This window comes from Lissotriton helveticus, chromosome 11 (assembly GCF_964261635.1).
Source record: "Lissotriton helveticus chromosome 11, aLisHel1.1, whole genome shotgun sequence".
In the NCBI taxonomy this organism is placed as follows: Eukaryota; Metazoa; Chordata; class Amphibia; order Caudata; family Salamandridae; genus Lissotriton; species Lissotriton helveticus.
The window spans coordinates 851,735,779-851,749,952 of record NC_136072.1 but is presented as its reverse complement, the minus strand read 5'-3'; the positions used below and the strand labels follow the sequence as shown (position 1 = coordinate 851,749,952).

The window sequence follows — 14,174 nt, the reverse complement described above, 5'->3', positions numbered from 1 at the left end:
TCAGAAAGAACAAGGAGCTTCTTTTTGGTACAGAGCGTGTAGGCAAGGGCACGGACAAGTAACGGCACGTGGCCTTACTTAGAGGCTGGTGGACAGACTTCCAGGTAGTGGGGTCGGTGAAGGCACTGGTCTATACCCTTCCAGCACAGAACCAACAGCCCTATCTAGGGATCAGCACCTGCCTAGTAGGGATAAGATCTCTGTTCTGACAATGGATCTGCTGGTGCGGTGGATGCACTTTTCTGACCAAAGAGCGCCGACCGAGCACCCATACTGATAAGGACCATAAGGCATTCTATTGTGTCTCGTCAACAAGCCCCCAAAGTGGAGGTTTGTTAGTGAAACAGAAAAACACAATGTTCTTGAATCGATGGGGGGTTTCTTCCTTTGTGCCAGCAACATTTCCCTATTTTTCTGTCTGAATGCACCATGAGTTGCTTAACAGGCTGGGGCAAGAAAAATCAATTAAATTAGCCCCCCTGCACTATTCTAAAGGCTGTGAGCGATTGACACGACATGATATGATATGCAAGTGAAATTCTTTATTTCCCTTATTTTTGTAGTAGGTTTTTTCAGACAGAAATGAAAGAATGCCGGAAGAAGAAAAAGGAACCAGGAAGGCGTAGCCGACCTTTCACTCCAGTGCACAACAGCCTCTTCTCTGAAAATCTGTTTGATGCTGACCCGTACGTTGGTTTTCTTTTTTTCTGGTTTAAGCAAGATGTCGGACTACTTAAGTGAATATAATAGTTCTCGTTTTGTGGAGCTCCTTGTATGATACCTAAGGATACATTATTGTATTAGTCCAACTGGTTCTGTTTGAAAACTCATTCGATTCTCTTCTCCAGCAGCTTTTTTCTTAGATCAATGATTATGATTGTTAGTTCCATATTCCTATTAGTTGTTTTTTCCATGCACTTTTCAATCCATCTTTTGCATTTAAAACGTTTACAATCCCCAATGTGTCTTCATCTAGTTAAATCACACCATACGAAATTTGCAAATGGCTCTCCTTTCATTGTGCGGGTTAACAGGCCACATTATATCATAACACATTTTTAATATGCTGTACACAAGACGTCATCATTGGCCTACAATGTCAAATACTACGCATGCTCTTACCCTTGTCCTGAGTTCATTCCTCTCTCTAGTTGGTATTTCTCTAACTCCCACCTTTACTGTCATGCATATTTTCAAAGACTCTGCATTCTTCTACCTCATTTGTCACTTTTAGTGACTTTTACAATATACATACTATCCAACATGGTGACAGTCCATGTTTAGTGCAGCGGCAGCATCTTGTGCGACATCAAGTAATGCAAACCTACTCATTTCCAAAAATCCAACATAATCAACACAGTACTAAAACACACCACAAAAGAACAAAACCACAAAACAAATGCAAACACATCACAACCTACCAAAGTAAATACATCCCACTTAACACAAAACAATTTTGTTTTTGTGTTGCCTTTTGCTGGGATGTTGGTGGATGTTAATATGGCGTTGATGTTGTTGTGTTATCTTCGTATGTTGATCTTTAGTTTTTTGTGTGCTGAATTCAAGTGTTGTTATAGTACCATATTGTGTGGCTCTGTTGGTTTTGGGTTAACTTACTGTGTTGGTGCATTGTGTATGTGTTGTGGCTTGCTGTGATATGTTCAACTGTTTTGTCATGTTGCGTTGTTGTGTTATTTTTTGTTGTGTTGGATGACTGCTGCAAAGTACTCCATGTGACGTGCAGGTCACCTGTTTATTCCCTTCTAAGACTCCTCAGTGGAATATACTGTATTAGTTACTAGATTTATCTCCTGCCAACTTGTAAATTGGGAGGGCAGGAGCATGTATCTTTGTTTCATAGGCCCAAGGCAAACGTTATGTAGGTCTGCTGCTGGATCCCCTTTGACACCTGCTCCCAGCAAGGGTCAAAGGGCCCGATGTAGGTAAATCTTTTTTACCACTTCTTAAATACCGATTCATACCGAATCGGTATTTAAGAAGTGGTAAAAAAGAGGAGGGAAGATGTAAGTAAGTAATTACTGAATCGGAAGGACCCACGAGTCGGCGCACTGTGCATAAGGTGCAGGCTATTTACAGTGAGTGGCTAAACCGGCGCATGTGACATTGTGATATCACAGTGGGCACAATTGATTTGGTTAGGATTTAAAGCCACTAAAGAAGTGCGCCTGTAGGTCAGGCTGTTAGGTCGACGGCGTTTCGATCCGGAGCATTTTGGATCATCATCAGGACTGGTTGTCGGAATTGGTACGTGCTGTGAAGGAAGGGAGGAGAGGTTAGGGCGAGGGGAAGGTGTGCCCGGGCATAAAGCACTTGTGAACAGTTAATGGTTACCTGGAAGGATCCTTGTGACTTGGAATCCTTGTAACCACTGAAGGGGGATGACTTGAGGCAGCCAATTGGGTCACCGAATGATAGGGCTGCTTGGAGGAGCTGGGGAGACACGACGAAAGGGAGTGATTTGCTGGGAGATAAGAGCATAAAAGACGGTTAAGTGGGACTAGGGAAGGTAGTGCCATGGTGGGTAAGGTGTAACAATCACATACCTCGCTGAAGAATTTTAGCGCGTGAAGCGGTCGTGAAATTCAGTCATAGTCGGTCTGTATTTGCTGGGGAATTCAGCGTTCTAGTCAGCGGAGTCAATCAGCTGTACTTAATGCGCGCTGGGGAGTACGTTTGAGACGAATTAAAATTGTATGTTCCTATATGAATTAATACAGGAAACATAACAAGGAAGGGACCGAAGGTTACCTGAGTAAATCAACACGTCTCTCCGGAATTCGCGGAAGCAGTTCTGGGACGCTGAATGGGGAGTGTTATTTCACTTCCGTGTTTGGGCGGGCCGAGGTAGGGGGCGGGGAATGACATCAGCGAATTGTGCCGGTGTCAAGCAGCCAGGATTGGGCATACAGCTAGGGAGGTGGAGCTACGTTGGTATCCATAGTGACGCGTCCCTAATGCAGGCCGCCAAACGTAGCTCCATGGATTCGGTATTTCACCACCCAATTGGATTGGGTGGTAAAATACCGACTCCTAAAGGCCTGTGGCACTGTTTGCTGTGCCACCTACATGTGGGATTTACCGAATCGGTAAAATTACCGATTCGGTATTTTACAGAATCGGTAAATTTACCGATTCTGTAAATTTACCGATTCTGTAAAAAAGGTCCTCTACATCTCAATGAACCATTTACCGGTCGGTAACGGCCGAATTCGGCCGTTACCGACCGGTAATGGCCACCTACATCGGGCCCTTAGTGACAAAAGGAATTGATTGGCATTTCATTTGAAGCTGGACATCAAGAACAGGTGTTGTGGATAAAGGGTTATGTGAACAGAGTCAGCTCTAAGCCTGCCGACTCACCAGCTGTCATGCCTCATCACACAACCATATGGTATAGACGCACATTTACAAAGAGAGCTGGAAACCCTTGCCTAGAAGGGGGTTGCATCAGGGGTGGCTCCTCCATAATGGGGTGTTGTCCCACTTGTCAAATTCAATCGGTGAAAAATAAAATGATAATAAAACAATATTATCATTTTCTGTGCCACTGCCACTGACTTACTGACCAGATGTCAGTGTGGGCGGGGCCGGACAATGGGAGGTAAAAGAGTGATGGGCACTGTAAAGTGCGCATGTCTGATTTGATCGGCCGACTTAGGTTTCTCCAACCCAGCTGTGTTGTTTAGCCAGGTTGAAGAAACACTACTGACTCCTAGGCACTGCCTGAGCAACAAACCAGGTCAATGAGACCTATCTCGACGCTGCTCTCATGCTAGGTATAGCATGAGAGCAGCGTCGGTATTGGGAGGGGAGCCTGTGCTCCAGTGACTGCCGAGAGGAGAGCCGGAGAAGAGCACCGAGGCAGCTGGTGTCGACAGGTAAATTTGAAAAATTGTTTATTATTCCCCTAATCCCCCGTTCCTCCGTCTCCACCTCCCACTTTAGTTAAGAAGCAGCCGCCACTGGGTTGCAGCTCACATGTGAAAGCTCTACACAGGTGATCTCAAATTACAACCTCCCCAGGACATGGGAGGTGCTCCATATGAGTTCCTTACTGTTAGGCAGAGCAGGGGCTCCACTCAGCATCGTCCCCTTCTCACAGTAAAAATATTCTTAGATAGGCAGGTCTTCAACCTTCAGCCTTAGCACATGATAGTTGCTGAATGGCACTGCACTTTTTACAGTGTGTCTCTGTAAACTGAAGGCCTTCAATTCAGGGGGTAAAAGAGGACCAACTGCAGCCGGCAAGACACCGACAGCATGTGTTGCCAGTGGGAAGCCACCAGTGAATACCTCATGACTATAGTTACAGGTGAAAATTAGCTACAAGAGCACACTGGCAGAAAGAAGATTGCTGTTAAGAAAAAAAAGAACCTGTTGCATTTCATATGAAATGCAACTGGTTCCTCTTATTCTCATTCTCAATAATAACAATCCACTTTCTGCCAGTCTGCTGTTGTAGCTAAATTGCTGACTTTGGTATCTGGACACTTGGCTTTTAATCTCAACTTCAGCACTTTGACAAAACATCTGTGGTTCTGGTCAAATCCCTGACTGGAACACCTGGCAGTTTGGGGTCGACTGTTCATATTACAGCAGGGTTGAGAGAGATTTGCATATGGCTGGATCCAAACTGAGGAGGAATGGTGGTCAAAAGAATGATGGGTTGGAATGCTTAATAAGGTCTACCATATAGAGATTTTTGCCTGATTGGGAGACCACTCTAAATATGGCCAACTGCAGTCAGCTAGGACAGCGGTGTAGATCCCTCTGTGCCCTGGCAGAAGGGAATAGGTTAAATGAGTTGTCTGTCTTGTTTATGTTTCTGCTCTTTGAATTGCTTTATTAGGAATCCATTTACCCCTGTTTCCCCTGTTAATCTTCGGGATCTTAGAGATGGTAAGTTGAGCTATTTTCTTTGTCACAGCTCTGTTTCTCTGTTTTACAGGGAACCTCTCTTCCGACAGCTCTGTGCCCTACACTGGCTTCTGGAAGCTCTGTACATAGAGCCCCTCAGTGCAATGCGGCCAGTGTCTAGCTGCTGGAATATAAAGTAAGTAACCTAGTCAGATCATTTTAACAGGTGCACATGAAGGTAAAGTCACATATAGCAAAGGTGGCTCTTGGGATACTGAGACTTCCACATTTCTTTTCCAGACGTCGTGTTGTCATCACTTCTTTTGTGCAAGAATGAAACATCTCAAAATGGCGGTGGACTAACCGCTATTAGTACCTCAAATGTTAAAGGCAGTTCATGAGTGTTAGTCCACATTACAACCAGATAGTGTGGATGCTTACTTGGGGAGATGAGGCCGGCGAGGTCTCGCTATGGGCCTTACATGCAAGTGCCATGGTATGCGCACACGTGTGGTCAGGACAGGACCTTGTGTTGTGACTGAGGGCTGGGAGCTTTGGTTAATGGTCAGTGTCCTTTCCATTGGGAGACTGTGAGTCCTGAAGAGAATGTTGTCCTCTTCTCTTTTCACCTTCTCTTCCTCCACTAGTTATTGGCGGTATAATGGGGGAGGGCTTCTGTGGCTTTGGGTGTGATGAACCTGGATTACTTTAGCTAAACACGCCTTGATTGCTGAGAAATAGGGTGGTGTTTGTAGAGTCTTTGCCGCTGTTGGGACAGGTTTGAAGTTCAAGGAAGGAGATATATCACAGACCAGCGACTAGTTTGAGGGGTAACTGGAGACTTGGCTTGGACACCCAGCATTTGAGTCAGTTCGGGGAAGTGGGGTGTATAAGAGCTGAGATGTGGTGGTAAGGAACGGCATGGGTACAGTTGATGGGTCAAGGTGGCAGGAGGGTGGTGGAAACAAGGAATAAAATGAAGGTGACGTTAGAATGGGTAGACTGATAATGATTAAGGTTAAAAAGATATGTGAGAGTTCTAAAAATGTTGAGTTTGGATGTCTATGCATGGGAGGTTCAAAGGATGTGTTGGTTGTTAGTTATGTGCATTGTATTAGTGAAAAAATAGGTTGTCAAGCTGGATGGTGTTGGCAGGGGTTGTTATTTTTAGTTTCTCATTAAAGCAGCCTTCCTTATACTACAGTGGCGGCTTTCGGGGTTTTGCTGTTCTCATTAAAGCAGCCTTCCTTTTACTACACTGGTGACTTTCAGGGGTTGAGCTGTCTCTCCTGTGCGTCTGTGACTAAAGATGGCGGGAAGCAAAACAAATGTCAGTGCTAAAAAAATATGTCATCGAAGTCAGGCTAAAAATATCAGACAGCCTTTGCTTTAATGGGATTGTCCAACAATGATACCATTCTAAGCACAGAGCACTTGTGACAGGAACATCGATTTCTTCTTTTCAAAATGTATAATGTAAGCATTTGGTGCTAAAACACGTTATTACCTTTACTGTTCTGTCAAGGAATTCTAAGTGCTAACAATTCCACTAACACAATTTCTTTTCAGCTAGTTATATTTTGATATAGTTTAGAGAGAACGCACCGGTTCTTCATACTGGACATAGCAGCGAAAAGCATCACCAATGGCTAATTTGATCCACTATTTGCACGTGGGGCCCACCAGCACTTTTTATTGGTGACAAGGATTTATTTTTAATCGGCAGTCTTTGACTCAGAAGAAGAGAGAGAAAGGCAGCAAATGGGGAAAAGAAGGGAGAAGTGAAGGAGTGAACAACAGTAACTGAGGTAGACAGCAGGGACTAAATAGAACCTGCATGAGAGTGCGAAAGAGGGGCAGAGAGAGTATGTTGAAGGAGGAAAGAGTAATGATGTGAAATACATCCCTGGTATTCGGCAATCTAATCTGCCTCATCACCCGCGCACTTCTGAGAACAACGTTGGCTCTTGCACTAATTAATTTACAAATTAGCCTGAACATCGCTGACCATGAATATTTAATAAAAACATAAGTAGACATAAACTTATTATTATTATTATTGCCCTTTATGGTGTGTGGTTAATTAAAACCATTCAAAATTTAAAATACAAATCAAACATCATTTTCGATTATTAAAATTAACCTCGAAACGTGAGCTCAAATGTTAAATCATTTTGGGAAAGTTTTTTTTGGTAAATCGCATTGCAGAATTTCACTGTTCCGCTAGCTAGTCCCATGGACCACTGCCTGCCCTTAAAAAATGAGACGAAAATGTTGAATTTTTCTTCTTTTATATGCATCCCGTTTTCCTTTAAGGAAAACGGGCTGCATTGAAAAGACAAAACTGCTTTATTTAAAAGCAGTCAAAAACATGGTGGTCTACTGAGCCCAGCAGGCCACCATCCTTGGGAGGGCCAGCCATTCCCAATGGGGTCGTGAAATGCGAGTGCTTCATTAATATTAAGGAGCCTCACATTTTGCGACCCTATTGGGAATCGCAATCAATCACTGTCTCTGACACTGTAGTACATAATAAATTGTGACTCACAATTTGCAACTCGCAATCGAGCGCAAATGGTGAGTCGCAATTTACTGTGGTCGTACATCTGGAACGTTAGTTGCTTTCAAGAGACAGAACGTTTCCAGAATTCTTCCATGATGAGCATCTTGATTGTATTTTTCATGGGTGGGAGTGTTTTAGATCCTGACAGACCCATAATTCTCCCCAGTTGAAGGATCTTAACGAAACCTATTTGGCTCTCTTGTAGCTTTGCCAATTGGAACATGGGTGCCTCCCTGCTATAATGATTGTTTTGGCATACCAAATTCTCACCTGATTTGGACTTGAGCTATTGTTGAGCTGGATCTTCAACCGAACCACAGCACCTTCAAAGGACCAGCAGCTCTCTCACCACCCCCACTGCCTGAGACCCTTTATCCTGAGTAGTCGTGCTTTAACAAGCCACCTGATTGATTGATCGAGTGTAAGAGAAATAGCCTACTGAAGAGGGTGCACTGTGCTGTGCTCAATTTTTCAATCTAGGAAGAAGGGAACATTTCACAGCTACATCACAGAAAAGGCTTCCACTTTGTTTTAATCATCTGAAATAGGGTGTTTAAACTGAGCCTCAATAATTGTTGAGAAGCTACAGCGAGATGTTGGTAGGCTATTCTCTTAGAATTTTAATTCCTCGAATTGTCTAGAGAGGGAACGTTTGGTGTTAAACCATAGATTCAGATATTTCTAGCTGCCGGAGGGATTGTTTGTATCATTATTTTCACACATCCATCCTTCTTGCTTACCCTTTTGCTGTTATGTAGGACGTTGGGATTTTTATGGTTTATGCTTAGGTTAGTAGCAGCACAGTACGGCAATCCCAGCAGATGAAATATATGTTAAATATATGACAGTGCCATCTGCATACATTAAAGGTTGGATGGTCATTCCTCCAAGTTTAAACAGGTGCGCTCTATTGCTTTGAAGGTTATAAGCCATCACAGCTATATAGAGAATGAAAAGTAATGGGGTGAGGATGCAGCCTTGATTGAAGCCTCAAGTTCTATAGATTTGACTGGTTAAAGAAGCACCATCACTCATTTGAACACAAACCCATGTGTCAGTGTGTAATACCTGAAGGGCTCTCTGTAAGGTCCTGTTAATGCTCCATCCTACCTGTTTGTATCATATAATGTTGTCATTTGTTGCATGGTGTTAAAATTGGTGTAATACAGGAACACAGGAAAGTAGGATATCATTGAAGAGACAGGTATAGCCATTTGGAATTAGCATGTTGCATAAGTTTGGGAAGGTAAGAGCGAACCAGGTTTCAATAATGAAAAGTTGATCTGACTCATGTGAAGATACTTGGTCAGCAAGCTCACACCACTTAATTGAAAGGCGATGAGAAACTGAGGTTTAATTTGGGAGAGGACTACAACCATAAGCAGAGAAGGATGAAAGGAATATTTATACTATGTTAAGATAACTTTTTGGCTGATCTTTTCAAACTTGATTAACTGTACCCCTTGAGTTTGCCAATAAAAGAGATTGAGTATAAGCTAAATGCACCCAAAAGATGGCTGTTCATTTATTTGTTTTGGAGCAGTGCCTTAGTTTGTTTGAAAGGTTTCTAGTAGTTTTTAATTCCGAAAATTGTCGTCAATGTTTAGAATAGAGTATTTTGTGTGATGAAGCACTTCTAGTATTTTCATGTCCCAGATGGGGAGTGACATGTTTGAAAATGAAAACGGCTTGTCAGTCCTTACAGCTTTGGCTTGCTGTTAGGCCCCATGAAAACTCTTGAAACCATATAGTGGCTCTCCATTCGCCACCGTGAAGAAGAAGCCTGGCACTTGTCACTCGCCAGCAGTGATAGAGTGAGGGTTGTACATCAGGATATCGATATTGATTCAGAAAATATCATCTAATATATATATTGTGCCCTAAATATCATTAAAAAAATATTGCTAAATTTGATGTACAGTTTTTATCATTAACACTGATGGTGCAATATCTTTTTAAACCATATTTAGGACACTTTTTTTGTCAGACGATATTTAGACCACGATATTCTGTTACTGTATCTATTGGGAAGATGCATCCCAACACCCTGCAGTCTCTTCATTATATTTTTCCCACCTTTGAGGTACAGGAGGGGCAGCAATCTGAGATGCAGCAGAGAAGAAAATGTTGATCGGTCTCTAGGCATTAAGTCAAACTTTAGGTGCAAGTAATTTTTAAGGGGCGGGTGTCATGCACACCTCCATACTTTAAGGATCTGGTAAAGTGTGAGTGTGGGATCTGAAATAATAATAATAATAAGAAATAATACCAGAAATACAGTTCTCTGTCAGCACAGAAGATAGCAGAATATATTGGACACCAACAAACAATGCAAAGTACGTGCTGCACGGAGACAGACAGCAAATATACTGAATGTCCAACAATGTGACATTTCTGACAGCTTTTATAGCCCCAAACCGCAAAGGATGCAGCATCTTAACATACGTAGTACAAATTAAGCATAGTTCATTTGACCAATTAGCAAAGGCCTAGACTGTGCTATACCATTTAAGGTCCAAAATATGCTGTTGCTGAACACGTGACCCAAGTAGGCAGCTTCTGGGACTTTCCACTGTAATGTAAGATATCAGTTTCGGTACTTTTCCAGTTAATAATTGCAACATAATAGCAATGACTAGAAATATTGCAAAATGGGATATGCTGAAACGTTTGTGTCTAAGCGAGCATCTTCCTTTGTCACGTATCTGTCTTGAGCAAGCCTTGCATTACTAAAGCCGTTTCTCTGAAGCCAAGGAGAAGTACAAACATCTGGTGCAGTGATTTTCATGTCAACTTAACAGGGCCTAGAAGCTTACAGCATTTGGTATCACAAAAGAAAGATGGCTTCTACATTGGCCCATCTGATACCAAATCACTAATTTCTAATGTCTGACCACCATCTCCTCTCCTTCATCATCAGGATTTGTGTGATGTTTGTGAGGTCTGTGCCATTTGTTTGGGGCCTACATTGTGCACAGCGTGATATAAAGGCTGTGCAGCTTGCTAGACAAACATGGATCATTATGCAGAGGCATATTAACACTGTTGTTATTACAATAATCACCTCCAATATCCATGATTCCCAGTTTTCTAACCATAGCATTAGCTGTTCCCACATCCTTTCAGTATGTATGCTATGTGCTTCATCCTTTGTCTGTTATGTTTGGTATTGCCTTGTCTATATTGCGGCTGTTGTCAGGTATCCAGGAACAACACCTGGTGGATGGCATGACATACTCCACCATCCTTCGCCAGGATGATATCTAATGCAACCCTGTTCTGTATTACTACTGCTCTCATGGCAGTGAGTTTTTCAGTGATATTTCCCAAAGCTGCTACGGTCGAATCTGCAAGATCTTCAATCATCCTTGCTAACTGGTGTATCCATATGAAGGTATATACTACCCCTGCACCAGGCCCTATGGCTCCTAACCCTGTCAGCAGGTCTGCCTGCCATTCTGGTGTCCTCCTAACCCTTCCTGTCCGGTGCTCTTGGTGCTCAACCTGTACTGTCAGTGAAGTGTGTAATTCAAAGCGGGATGGAGGCAAGGTAGCAACTACCATACCATCCCAGGGGCAAAGAGAAGTATGCCCATTGGCCACAGACAATGAACAGTCCTTTGAAACCCACTAGTCCAGGTGAAGACAGCTGATCATTCTTCCTAATCCGTGATAGCTTAGTTGTGTGTGTGCAGTTACTCTCACCAACGAAAATTGATAGTGTTACTGGATATTCTCCTTCTGAAATTCCTAGGGCTTTATCATTCCTTTCCTAGCATTCCCTTAACCCTTGCTCACCTTTGGCTTATTCTACAATGCTACACCCATAACTGCATTTCTTCCATTCTCCCCTTCCCTTCACTAGTTGTACATGGTTGCTTCAGGGGGCGTACCAGCACAGCTGGCTTTTTAGGGGCCATCCATTTATCATTCTGAATGCATGACAGTGCTATGAGCTGTTGTCTTACCTAACATCCTGGGATTTTTTGCTCAGCCCTTTTGTCCCAACCATCCCTGTCTTTCCACTCCTCATTCCTAGCTGTCTTGTCAAATGTTTTGAACATTGCCTGATCTCTTTTTGATGGTTGCATGTTCATGCATGACAACCTCTGTGTCTTAGGCCTTGCAGTTGCTGGTCCTACTGCTATCACCTTCATAGAACCTGCAACAGTTATGAACATGTTATGCTGTCTGAAGCGCATATCATGCATTAGGACACCCCCCACATATTTAGAGACAGGTAGTACATTGTAGCTCATGCTGTTTTCTGTGTTTGTTGGTAGATGTGTGCAAACATAACATCCCGATATGTTCATAATGTGTACATACATTTTTAACATTTCAACTTATTTATTTCCTTGGTACTCGTTCCATAATTCCCGTTCCTTTTCTCCTTTAATTTCAACCTCCCCCAGAATGTCTTGTTCTGTCATATTAATTTTCCTTCCTTCATATGTTACATTTAAACCACTTCCATCCCCCACCTCGAATTTAAGGAACAGTATTTCCAGATCTTTTGCATATATTATTATCAGTGCAGTCACTATTATCCCTGGAACTGGCAATAGTATTACCAGTAGCACTGATTGCCATTTTCTTTCCCCTCTTCTTGTTCTTGGCATAGTTCCTATTTTCCTACCTATTTCCAGTTCACTGTTCAGTTAACGTCTCTGATAAGACCAGATCAAATGTCTTCTATGGCGTAAATCACGCAATGTAAAATGTCAAGGCATGTGTTGCGATATCTTGTGCTGATGCCTGATATCCAAAAGTGAGGAATGAAATGTCTTGCAAAATCAGGTCTTAACCTACTCAGTAGCTGGGTGTTTGGCACAGTCAGTTGCAGTACTCCGTTTATCTCTATTCCAGGGGACAATGGTCTTATGTTAATTATTAGTTCTTTCTCTTCCACTTTCACTTGTATAAATCGGAGTCTTCCAGATCTCATCACTGGTATTTGTGATCAGATGAGTCTATTTATGTTTTGGGCGTGTCCTTGATAGCTTTGTCTTCGGTATCTACCTAACAGGGTCTGCACCACTACGCCAGCAACACTTGAAGAGAGACGTTGATGCCTTTGTTGTGTACCGTCAGAGGTTACTAACACATAACAGTTGGCACTTTTGAAGAAAACGTGTGTCTTTGGAAGGAATATACCCGGAAGCATAGGCTGTTTTGCGCAGCAGGGGACTGCCTCTGATATGTTGTGTCTTTTGTTGGATGCCTGGCCTGCAGCGAGCAGGTAACTGCCTCTTATCTCTTGTCAGTCTTTTCTTGCCTGTTGGAGTGAAGGTTGTACCTGCGAAGTGCCTCAGATGCCTCGAATGGTGCTGGTGGAGCTTGCTCTCTGTTTCCCTGCCCTGGTGCTTTCTTGGTGTGGGAGCTGTGGAGCCAGGATGTCAGCCTTTCGCACTTCACGGCAGTAGCTGTTGTCAGCAGGATCTGGTAGGGGCTTTCTACCTTGGCTGGAGACAGTGTCGTCTGGTGTGGGCTTTTACCCAAATCCAATCATGAGGCTGCAGGTTATGTGACGGTGGAGTTGCTGCTTCTGGAAGAGCCTGCAGAACCTGGCCATGAACGTAATGTAATGTCTCTGTTAATTTCTTGCAATAGCACAAAAGCAGATCATCTACTATTGACAGTGGGGCAGTGGACATGTGGCCTGCAATGTTCATGTTGCGACCAAACACTATTTCATGGGGGCTGATCTTTGTTACCCTGTCTGGCGTGCTTCTCGTTGCCAACAGGGCTAGTGGTAGTGCATCCACCCATGAAAGTTCAGTTGATGCACAAATCTTTCCAATTTTATTTTTCAACACCCCTTTCTTTCTCTTCACAGCGCCCACTGCAGGTGGGTGATAAGCACAGTGTAGTTTCTGTGTGACCCTAAGCCCCTTGCATACTCCCCCTATTATATGGGAAATGAACGCAGGTCCATTGTCGGAGCTCAGGAGGGCTGGAATTCCGAAACGCGGGATAGGTTCTTTCAGAAGGCATTTAGCAACAGTATGTGCATCACAGTTCTTTGGTGGATAGGCCTCGGTGCACTTGCTGAACCGGCACACAATTACCAACACTAGTTTGTACTTCTGGGTGGGGGGCATGTCAATGAAGTCTAGTTGGAGACTTTTGAAGCGTCAGTGTGGCGGTGGGAAATGGCCAGGTGCAGTTGGAGTACCCTTCCCAGTATTATACTGTGCACAAACAGTGCATTGCCTACAAAGTCTTTCTGCTATTCGACAAAACTTGCAGCTGTACCAACATTGGGAAAATAATCTGATCATGCCATCTCGGCCCACATGTGAAGGACCATGGAAGGAAGCATTGATGAAGGAAGGCATATTTTTCCATTTGGCCCCGTCCATAACCCCTCCTTTGTTTGCACACCCCCTCCTTTTGCCCACTCCTCCTTTTCATGTTTCTCAACCCTTTCCTGAATGTGTATCGGGTCAAAATGTAATGAATCATTGCTAGTATCTGTGCCTTAGTTGTGGCTTATGAGCTGTATCATTGCTAGCTGGCAGCCTGTCAGCGCTATTCTCTTTGATTTCCCATCAATGAATGATTTGCCTTTTGATACGTAGTCTTTTAACAAAGTGTATGCTGCACATTTTATGATGGCTAATTTCTATGGCACAATGCTTGGAGAAGGTCACTGATCAATTGTGCGTGTTGTATTTGTTGGCCTGCTGATGTGAGGAATCCCCTCATTGACCACAGATGACCAAAGTCA

At 43.3% G+C, this 14,174-nt stretch overlaps 1 protein-coding gene across 1 annotated transcript in view; it reads left to right on the top strand.

The window, feature by feature from the left end:
- The window catches only part of CCDC60 (coiled-coil domain containing 60), a 532,753-nt gene that overhangs the window by 370,628 nt on the left and 147,951 nt on the right, over positions 1-14,174 (top strand). Inside the window, exons 5-6 of the mRNA XM_078665905.1 lie at positions 564-686; positions 4,970-5,074. Coding sequence (XP_078522031.1) covers positions 564-686; positions 4,970-5,074 — 228 coding nt within the window. The remainder of the gene's footprint in view (positions 1-563; positions 687-4,969; positions 5,075-14,174) is intronic.